We start from the raw sequence: 10,627 nt of genomic DNA on the forward strand, positions 1-10,627 counted from the left end.
GAGAGAGACCATGGCATAAAAAATGTGAAAGGGTAGTGAAGAAAATGAGAGTGAGACAACGTATAAAAGCAAACAAAATAACACAGTGGCATAAATGGTAAATAAGAGTCAAACTGTGGTCAGAATTTCAACGTCCCGCAACCACAAAACAGAGTTTTCAAATTCACTCATCGTCGTCGTCTGCTTCTTCTCCGTCAATCTCTCTCTCTCTCCGTCGCTATCATTTTTCTCTCTCTAAAGCAACAAAACACCAAAAGCGTCTCTGAATTTGACGGCTCCGCTACATTTAGCGGTAAAATTCTCATCTCAATCTCAATCGCTCGCTGCACTATCTATCTTCCTCTCTCTACATTTTCTCTCACTTAAGCCTTAGCAATTCACTTCACTTTGCGCCTCTTTTTTCCACATTCGTTTGTTGAATTGGTGCACCAGATCTGCATCGTGCTGCACCAGATCGGAGCACAGAGATGGAGGAGGCGCTGGAACTGGCGAGGGCGAAGGACACGAAGGAGCGGATGGCGGGAGTGGAGAGACTACACCAGGTTCTAGAATCTTCAAGGAAGGCGCTGACGTCATCGGAGGTTACGTCGCTTGTGGACTCGTGCATGGATCTGCTTAAGGACAACAACTTCAGGGTCTCACAGGGCGCTCTTCAGTCCCTAGCCTCCGCCGCAGTCCTCTCCGGCGACCACTTCAAGCTCCATTTTAACGCCCTACTCCCGGCCGTCGTCGATCGGCTCGGTGACGCCAAGCAACCTGTTCGTGATGCCGCCCGCAGGCTCCTGCTCACTCTCATGGAGGTTCTCTCTCTCTCTCTCACACACACACACACACTCACACGCGCGCGAGCGCGCACACACACACACACACACACTCCTGTTTCTATTTATATTTTTGCATGTTCACTTTAGTTGCAGAAATTAGTGTAGAATTTCATTTGGATTGCCAGTGGTGAGAGAGTGAAGTGTGAGCTGAACTGCTTGGATTGTTAAGGTGTTAATTTAGAATAGATAGTTGTTTAAGGATGATGATTTTTAACCTCTTTTGAATTTTGTCTGGAGAATGTTAAGACTTTAGGGTTTAATTTATTGTCTAGGTTTTTCCTTATTCTATATTATGCAACACAATTTATTTTACTTATTCTTTTTATCGTGGTTGTGACCTTTGCTGCTTGGCCTTAAGATAGATCTCTTCGGGATTTGTATTGCGGATGTAGAGTATTATGTTGTAATGTCAGTGCAAAGCAATGCAGTCATCATGATAGCATGAGCATGGGCATCATCATGGTGTCAAAAACCTTTCTGTTTTTAGGTTTAATTCCCCTTCTATTTTATTCTTCTGATGTCTTAATATTTCACATTTTAAATTGTGGTGCCTCTAAATCCAACAAATTGACTCTCTGCGCCATTCAAGCTTTTATTCTAGAGGAGAGGAAGCATATGATGCACTCTTCCTGCAATTATCATCTGCCAGTGAACAAGCTAATTAAATCTTAATATCCTTTAAAGTATAATTTTTAGAGCCTGCTATCATAGCGTCTACATCCCTAAACCACAATTCATGACAAGTCCGCTGGCAGTTGTGATTGTATTTCAAAAGACCTGCTGATGCTATTCTCCATGATGAGAGATAAGGATGTTTTTATACCTGCTGAAACTTATGAGTATGCATTCAATAATAATTGTGTACCATAGAAAGTTCTAGGCTAACTGTCTTTCCTTTCTAAAATGGTCCATGGATAAGAGTAGGCCTATTAACAAGTAAGGCTGGAGATATTTTTAGAGGACTAATGACTATTTTTTCCAGATTGTTATTGTTTAATTGCAAAATCTGGATAGTGATATATCACCAAATAAAGGGAGTTTCACATTGAAAATCTGTTGGAGTCAGGCTTTATTTCTATATGAATTTATTGTAGCTTGAGTGTTTATATTGGAGTGACATTTGGGTGATTTCCTTACACTGCACTAATATGCAAAATGTTCTTGGATCTATTCTGAACTCCATTTTGGAAATGATACTTCTAAGTAGTTATGTTTTGCATGTGTTCTGAAATTGAAATAGTTTTATCACCTGTAGGTTTCTTCTCCTACAATAATCGTTGAACGAGCAGGATCCTCTGCGTGGGCCCACAGAAGTTGGAGAGTCAGAGAGGAGTTCACACGAACTGTTACATCAGCAATTAATCTATTTTCATCTACTGAGCTTCCACTTCAACGGGTCATCCTTCCTCCTGTATGTTGATTGAACTTTTTTAGATAGGCAGTTCTTGTACGTTTTTATTGTTAAAATACTTTTAGGATGAAATACTAATTCCTTTCACAACTATCAATTGTCAGGTTTTGCATTTGCTCAATGATCCAAACCCTGCCGTTCGTGATGCAGCTATTTTGTGCATTGAGGTAGGTAGACCTTATCTTGAAATAACTTAATATTGTATATATTGGCTAAAGGATTAGGTTATGGCATTAGGATATTAAGTTTATCTTAGGTACTGATAAAGGTTGCTTATCAGTGATTAATTTAAATCACTAGCTTAGCCATAAATAAAGAAGTATGTCAAAAACACTGCTGTTTTTAGCATAAACAATGAGAGAATGGAAGTGGGATTAATTAGTGATGTGATTCGGTATTTTTGATATTGGAATCATGCTGTGTGTACTGTTGGCTGTATTGCAATATCAAAATTTGATATTATATATATGAAAGAAAGTTATACTATTTTTTCAAAGCCTGAAACTTGTGGTTTTCATATGGATAATATTAAGAATTGATCTGATTCAATGTTTGAAATCCTTTTAGTTTTTACAGTGTTTTATGTATTTTTATTTTTTCTGTTGTTTATCAGTTATGAATATGAATAAATAAATGAATTATATTTGTTTCAATTGTTGGTTCATTGTTTTATTTAATTGATATTATTTTGAAATAAACCATTTTACAGGAGATGTATGCTCAAGCTGGCCCTCAATTTCGTGATGAACTTCAACGCCACAATCTTCCATCATCTTTGGTAATTATGAAAGAATCGCATAATGTCATTTAATATTTTACGTACATTCAAGCTCAAGAATTTAGATCTCTGAAGTTTGAAGGCCATTTTAGATTTAGTGTCAACTACATTCAAATTTCACTTTTTCTTACTCATTGCATCATGGTGGTTTCAGGTAAAAGATATTAATGCCAGGCTAGAGGGAATTCAACCAAAAGTCCGCTCTTCAGATGGTGTTCCGAGTGGTTATATCACTGGGGAAATTAAGCCTTTAAATACCAAGAAAAGTAGTCCAAAGGCTAAAAGTTCATCAAGGGAGACCTCTCTATTTGGAGGTTAGAACATTTGCAGTTATTGGATCATAAACTCTTCTATTCTAATTTAGTCTTGATGAAATTTTATATATGGGATTATGGCTTATAATAAATTCTGTTCTTCCAGACTTGCACCAGCACTATCATTTTCACTTGGCCACTTTGCCTTTTAATTTTATCTTCAATTATATTTTGTTTCCCGTTTATTCATTTAGAGATGTGCTGCATAATGGTGACAGTGCTGGATAATCTTTTTTAAAATGTCTAAGTAATATGTCTACTATGGACATGTTTATTTTTGGTATCACATGGTAGTTCATATTCAAAAGTCATTTGATCTCCTTCTATCCTGATACCAAAACAAGCTTCCATATCGTAATTGGATTGTTAAAATTGTCAGCTTGTGGTTATAAAGGGTGCTATTCCAAATGGCATTAGCTGTGGTGTGGTAAGGTAATTATTTTTTCCTTTTGTGCGTTGATCAGTTAATACAAATTTGGATGTTTAGCGTGTCTCATTGGGCAGTCGGCAATTCAACATATTTAGTCAGCATGATCAGCTTTGACCTCTAGTTAGATGTTAGTCTTGGGATCTGACTGGTTTTTACCAAATAGTAAATATTTTCCTCTTCATTTTGTCAATGAAATAGTGTACATGCGGTCTACATTGAATATTGTTCATATTTGTGTATAGTCTTGCAAGCATGCTATATAAGCTTATTGTTCCTTTTTGTTAGTCAAATTTGTTTTATTTAATACATGAATTCTTCAATTTGCGTTCTTTATTATTCTTCAATTTGCGTTCTTTATTTGATTATGACCAGGGGAAGGTGACGTTACTGAGAAGCCTATAGACCCTATCAAGGTATATTCAGAGAAGGAGTTAACCAGGGAAATTGAGAAGATTGCATCTACTCTTGTACCAGAAAAAGATTGGTCAATTCGTATTGCTGCTATGCAGAGAGTTGAAGGTCTTGTTCTAGGAGGTTGGTGCTTCTTAACTCCTTTTCAGGATTATTCACAGAATTATGAATGTTAAGAACATTTGCTGTTATAGTGTATACATATATATTTTCCATTGCAGTATATATATTCATTATGAGATTATGAGAAGTATGTACCAGAACTTGGATATATATTTGGTAAACATTATCAAAAACTTGCTGAGTCTAGTAGGGAGTTAAACTACAACTGCTGTACTAGTCTTATAGAGGCCGAATCTTGAGGGTCTTAGACTCTTAGTTAGGCAAAAATTTTTGGCAGGATTGGGGTGCACTTTCAAACTAAATTGATTATAGCCAAGATTTTTATTGAACTAGACAGCTATTATTTATTTAAATTCTCTGCTTTGTTTTTCATTGGCTTTTTCACTTACATTTTACTATTATTTTAGTAATAGTGGTTTTATGTTTTATTCATTTGTAATTTTCGCAGACATATGAAGCCTACTACAATTTTATTTTGTGTTTTCTATATCATGATTGTTGAGTATATCTTTGTACTCAATTTCTTATCAGGTGTTGCTGATTATCCAAGTTTCCGGGGACTCTTGAAGCAACTTGTTGGACCTTTGAGCACACAGTTGTCCGACAGAAGGTCTAGCATTGTGAAGCAGGTGCACTAACTTTTTCTATAATAAAACTTGAGAGATTGGTGAATTCTATCTCCTATAAAGTGGTCCTGCTTTCTATGTATTATGCTTAACCTTCATTACTTTGACAAGTTTATATCCTGTCTTAATATGTTTGTTGGCATTCAAGGACGTTGTATATCGGTCAGGTTCTTGCCACATTCCTGATTTTAGTTTTTTGCTATTTGCTTTGTTCTAGGCTTGCCATCTACTTTGCTTTTTATCCAAGGAACTCTTGGGGGATTTTGAAGCTTGTGCTGAAATGTTTATACCAGTAAGTTCTACTTGTTTTCTTTAATTATCAGTAGTTTATCACAATTTTGATACTTTCAGAATCTTTATTAATTCTTGATCTAATAATAATCAGGTCCTTTTCAAGCTGGTTGTGATTACTGTGCTTGTAATTGCAGAGTCAGCAGATAATTGCATAAAAACGGTAATGTTATATATCTAATTGTGTATGCATATTCTTACCTCCGAGCTATATGCCATTTCATGCTTGTCTTCTCTTTGATAGATGCTGCGCAACTGCAAAGTTGCTCGTGTGCTTCCTCGTATAGCTGATTGCGCAAAGAATGATCGAAATGCAGTTCTTCGTGCTAGGTATGAATTATAAACTATTTGAAAGACGTGTATGAGAGTTTAGTTCCCCCTCCCAATCAGTATATTTTGTATTTCAGGTGTTGTGAATATGCCCTTTTGGTCCTAGAACATTGGCCTGATGCACCAGAAATACATCGATCAGCTGATTTATACGAGGATATGATAAAGTGTTGTGTTTCAGATGCAATGAGTGAGGTAGCTTTATAGTTCCAGGTTATTTGATTTTTGGTAAATAGTTGTGTCATAGTTCATGCTCGGTAGTTGGTAACATGTTTGATAAATGTCTTGCAAATATGCGTTAAACCATTTTATATTTGTTTATCAAACTTCATTGGTTTTAGACAGAAGATTACTTGCATATTCATTACAGGACATTGTTATGTGACCTCTTTATTCATGTCAATTTATGCGTATTTGAGAATGATTTCGATGAGGCTTGATAGGTACGATCTACAGCAAGGATATGCTACAGAATGTTTGCAAAAACTTGGCCAGAGCGTTCTCGACGTTTATTCTCATCCTTTGACCCTGTAATCCAGAGGGTATGTAGTTAAGATTTGGATGGTGTTACTGGTTCCTATATTATGTTGTTTAAGTAACCTTTAAAATGACAAAAATTACAGTTAATAAATGAAGAGGATGGAGGAATACATAGGCGACATGCTTCCCCTTCCATTCGTGATAAAGGCGCACTGATGACTTTACCAAGTCAAGCCTCTGCTTCCTCTAATGTACCTGGTTATGGAACTTCTGCTATTGTCGCAATGGATAGAAGTTCAAGTGTATCATCAGGGACATCTGTCTCTTCTGGCATACTTCTTTCACAAGCTAAGTCACTTGGTAAGGGTAATGAACGCAGTTTGGAAAGTGTATTGCATGCTAGCAAACAGAAGGTCACTGCTATTGAAAGCATGCTTAGAGGCTTGGATTTGTCTGATAAGCATAATTCATCTCTCCGGTCATCAAGTTTGGATCTAGGTACCAAATAAGTTTACCTGTTGAATCTTTTATTTCTACCTTAGTTTTCAGGATTTTTTGCCATTCATCGGTTGATGATGGTTTCTATAAATTATTTGAGTGGATAAATTTTTCTCTTATTGCCCCTAGTGCAGGAGTTGACCCTCCATCATCTCGTGATCCACCATTCCCAGCTGCTGTTCCTGCGTCTAATCATCTGACAAGCTCTTCAACAACAGAATCAACTACTTCTGGCGTCAATAAAAGTAGTAATCGAAATGGTGGTCTTGGTTTATCTGACATAATCACTCAAATTCAAGCTTCGAAAGATTCTGCCAAGTTTTCATATCATAGTAATGTCAGTGCTGAGACTTTATCATCATTATCTTTATATTCAAGTAAAAGGACTTCTGAAAGATTGCAGGAAAGACGTTCTTTTGATGACAATAGTGACATTCGAGAGGCTAGGAGATTTATGAAGGCCAACACTGATAAGCATTATTTGGATGCTCCATATAGAGATGTAAACTTAAGGGATTCACATAATAGTAATGTGCCTAATTTCCAGAGGCCGCTGTTGAGAAAGAATGTTACTGGGCGTATGTCTGCTGGCAGGAGGAGGAGTTTTGATGATAACCAGCTTTCTCTTGGAGAGGTGTCAAATTATTCAGATGGTCCAGCATCTCTTAATGAAGCTTTGAGTGAAGGACTTACTTCAGGGTCTGACTGGTCTGCCAGGGTTGCTGCCTTCAATTATCTTCACTCTTTGTTGCAGCTAGGTCCAAAGGGGGTTCAAGAAGTTGTCCAAAATTTTGAGAAGGTAATGAAGTTGTTTTTCCAGCATTTAGATGATCCCCATCATAAGGTTGCACAGGCTGCTCTTTCTACTCTTGCGGATATAGTTGCAGCATGCCGAAAGCCTTTTGAGGGTTACATGGAAAGAATATTGCCACATGTCTTTTCACGTTTAATAGACCCTAAAGAGCTTGTTAGACAGCCTTGTTCAACCACCTTGGAAGTTGTTAGCAAAACTTACAGTATAGATTCACTCTTACCTGCATTGTTACGCTCACTAGATGAACAAAGGTCTCCCAAGGCTAAGTTGGCTGTTATCGAATTTGCCATCAGTTCTTTTAAGAAGCATGCAATGAATCCAGAAGGTGCTGCTAATATTGGCATCCTAAAATTATGGCTTGCCAAGTTAGCCCCATTGGTTTATGATAAAAATACAAAACTTAAAGAAAATGCCATTACATGCATTATATCAGTGTACTCCCACTTTGATTCAACTGCAGTTCTTAACTTCATACTTAGTTTGTCAGTTGAAGAACAAAATTCTTTGAGACGAGCACTTAAACAATACACTCCTCGCATTGAAGTAGACCTAATGAATTATCTGCAAAGCAAGAAAGATCGGCGTTCTAAGTCTTCCTTTGATCCTTCTGATGTTGTGGGGTCATCCTCAGAAGATGGATATGTTGGTTTCTCTAGAAAAGCTCAATACCTTGGAAGGTATTCTGCTGGTTCCTTAGATGGTGATAGTGGCAGAAAGTGGAGTTCTCAAGATTCAACCCTGATTAAAGCCAGTCTTGGCCAGACAGCTTCAGGTGAAATTCAGGAACATTTGTGTCAGAATCTTGAGACAGATTCCACTAGTGGGAGTGTTGGTGCAAAAACTAATGATCTTGCATATGCAGTTAATCCAGTGGGACAAAACTTTGGCTCTCAAACTAGCCAACTTGGACATGTGGACAATAGCTTGAATTATGAGGGTCTTTCAATTCCTCATCTTGATGATAATGGTCTGGTGTCATTAGAGCAATTAAATGGTGCTGAAGCATATGTACATGACAAAGAACATTCTTCTGAATTGGAACTGAACCATCACTTAGCTGAAGCTGTAAAGGTTAATTCCATGACTGACACAGGACCCAGCATTCCTCAAATTCTTCATATGGTGAGTTTTGAAACTACTAGAGAATCAATATCCTTTATAATGTTACTATTTGAAATGTGTGTATATATATATTGAGACTGAGAGACTTATAAGATATTCTCCAAGAGCAGCAAAATGCACATAAGAAATAGGAAGTTAACTTAAAAGATTCCTGTGATACGTTTGTAAAATATATGCAGAAAACCCTAAAGACATGATGATTAACCCACTGGGAGTCCAATAACTTGATGTAGTAAAATTATAGCATTATTCTAGAGATAGTAACACAATATTCATTAAAAATCTTTAGATACTTAATTATACATCTGTCAACTTTGATAATGACTTCTGAGACAGCTGTTGAAAGTGGCAGTTATAATTAGTCAACAGATGGTATAAGTGTTTTCAAGTAAAGTGGAGACAACTTAATGTGGCTTGGGACTGATTTTTTCTTTTGGTTTATTTTTGAAGTTATATCTTAGGTTATGTCACATGACAAGGCTTAATTGTTGCTTGTGTTCTTGGATTATCTGAAAATTGAAAATATATAGCTGTTCTCTTGTGTAGATATGCAGCGAGGGTGATGGCAGCCCTATTTCAAGTAAACGGACAGCACTTCAACAGTTAGTTGACGCTTCTATAACAAATGATCATTCTGTTTGGACTAAGGTATGTTTGGTATCATGAGTGTCTCTATAGTAGTTTGAAAAGAAAAGTAGTAGTCTATTAAATTCCCTAATTCTATAACCATATATAGAAGTTGTTTTACAGTGATACTGATGTTTTCATTTAGTAGTTAGTATTAATATTATGTGTTTATCTTCCTATTGTAATAATTCAGACAACCTCTCGGAAAAAAAAGAAGGTTAAACTGTAAAAATGTTTTTAATGCAGCTAACTCTTATGATTTGTTTGAAAACTTTTAAGTACTTCTTCTATATTGGTCAATTTAGGCATTGTACCCACCCAACCCATTGCATAAATAAAAGCTTTGTAATGCATCCATATTGGCTGGTGAAGTTTTACTGGTTTCTTGTGTGATATTAACAGTTAACCATTATCTTGTTGAATAGATAAGTTCTATGTCCAAAAGAACTGTAATTTATTCAATTCTGTTAATCAACAACGAATTTATCTTTGGATTTGTCTTTTATGTGATAATAATTTTGTGTTGTGCTTGCAGTACTTCAATCAGATTTTGACAGTTGTTCTTGAGGTGCTGGATGATTCAGATTCCTCAATCAGAGAGCTTTCTCTTTCACTGATAGTTGAGATGCTTAAAAATCAGGTTTTCTTCTTCACTTCATTTCTTCAATTTCTTGTTCAAATAATTCTTTTATCATCTCATATTATCAGTGTTTGCAACTATAGATACCTGTTATAGGTGTTTCTGGGACATTCACTTATATCATTATGATTTTTTATTTGTTTTTATTTTTAAATGAAAATTGTTTTCTGCAGAAAGATGCAATGGAGAACTCAGTTGAGATTGTAATTGAGAAGCTGCTTCATGTCACAAAAGATATAATTCCGAAGGTAAACACTTTATCCTGTCTTAGTTTGTCTCTCGATAGTTCCTTTCTTTTCCTTGGCTCAGCCTTACATCCTGCATTTAGGTCTCAAGTGAATCAGAGCACTGCCTGAACATTGTTTTGTCCCAGTATGATCCATTCAGATGTTTAAGTGTATGTATTTCTTGATTTTTTCTCTCTCCCAGCTTTGTGGTTGTCCTTACTTCCTGTGATTATCTTTGAGAGAAAGCGGATTTGCTGGATTTTGCTTTGTTTAAGCTGATGCTCTAAATTTAAATTTTTGCAGGTTATAGTCCCTCTTCTGGTTACAGAGGATGAGAAAACTCTTGTCACTTGCATAAATTGCTTGACAAAGGTTTGTTTTTTCTTTTGTTTTGGAAAAGTGTCCTATTAAGTCAACAATATTTCAAAGTGTGAGGGCATATTTAGGGGTGGAGATGGGCCAGATCTGCAATGTCATCAACTTGGCTTGTAACCTGTTATAGACTATTTTATAAGTATTAAGTTTGACCAGTTGTTAAGTCTAACTCTACCCTGGTTTGAAACCTGTTAGAAGGCTTGAAATTTAAAAATAAAAAAAGATTCCAAAAAACAATAAAAAATCACTTAAATTATAGCCGTTGTTTCCTTATGCTTGATGTTCAAAAGTTCAAACCCCACTCAT

General features: G+C 36.2%; 1 protein-coding gene across 2 annotated transcripts in view; it reads left to right on the forward strand.

Annotated features, from left to right (window-relative positions):
* The window catches only part of LOC107648007 (CLIP-associated protein), a 12,544-nt gene continuing 1,960 nt past the window's right edge, over positions 44-10,627 (forward strand). The window contains exons 1-20 of one of the 2 annotated variants that reach the window (XM_016352039.2): positions 44-800; positions 2,080-2,235; positions 2,340-2,402; positions 2,945-3,013; positions 3,168-3,327; positions 4,130-4,291; positions 4,823-4,920; positions 5,135-5,209; positions 5,303-5,371; positions 5,453-5,538; positions 5,616-5,733; positions 5,982-6,080; positions 6,162-6,516; positions 6,651-8,102; positions 8,193-8,452; positions 8,999-9,100; positions 9,615-9,719; positions 9,893-9,967; positions 10,048-10,116; positions 10,250-10,318. In XM_016352039.2, coding sequence (XP_016207525.1) covers positions 468-800; positions 2,080-2,235; positions 2,340-2,402; positions 2,945-3,013; positions 3,168-3,327; positions 4,130-4,291; positions 4,823-4,920; positions 5,135-5,209; positions 5,303-5,371; positions 5,453-5,538; positions 5,616-5,733; positions 5,982-6,080; positions 6,162-6,516; positions 6,651-8,102; positions 8,193-8,452; positions 8,999-9,100; positions 9,615-9,719; positions 9,893-9,967; positions 10,048-10,116; positions 10,250-10,318 — 3,975 coding nt within the window. In that variant the 5' untranslated portion in view covers positions 44-467. Of the gene's footprint in view, positions 801-2,079; positions 2,236-2,339; positions 2,403-2,944; positions 3,014-3,167; positions 3,328-4,129; positions 4,292-4,822; positions 4,921-5,134; positions 5,210-5,302; positions 5,372-5,452; positions 5,539-5,615; positions 5,734-5,981; positions 6,081-6,161; positions 6,517-6,650; positions 8,453-8,998; positions 9,101-9,614; positions 9,720-9,892; positions 9,968-10,047; positions 10,117-10,249; positions 10,319-10,627 lie in introns of both variants that reach the window. The other variant, XM_016352038.2, reaches the window with a different exon arrangement.

This window comes from Arachis ipaensis, chromosome B06, assembly GCF_000816755.2.
Source record: "Arachis ipaensis cultivar K30076 chromosome B06, Araip1.1, whole genome shotgun sequence".
Classification (NCBI taxonomy): Eukaryota; Viridiplantae; Streptophyta; class Magnoliopsida; order Fabales; family Fabaceae; genus Arachis; species Arachis ipaensis.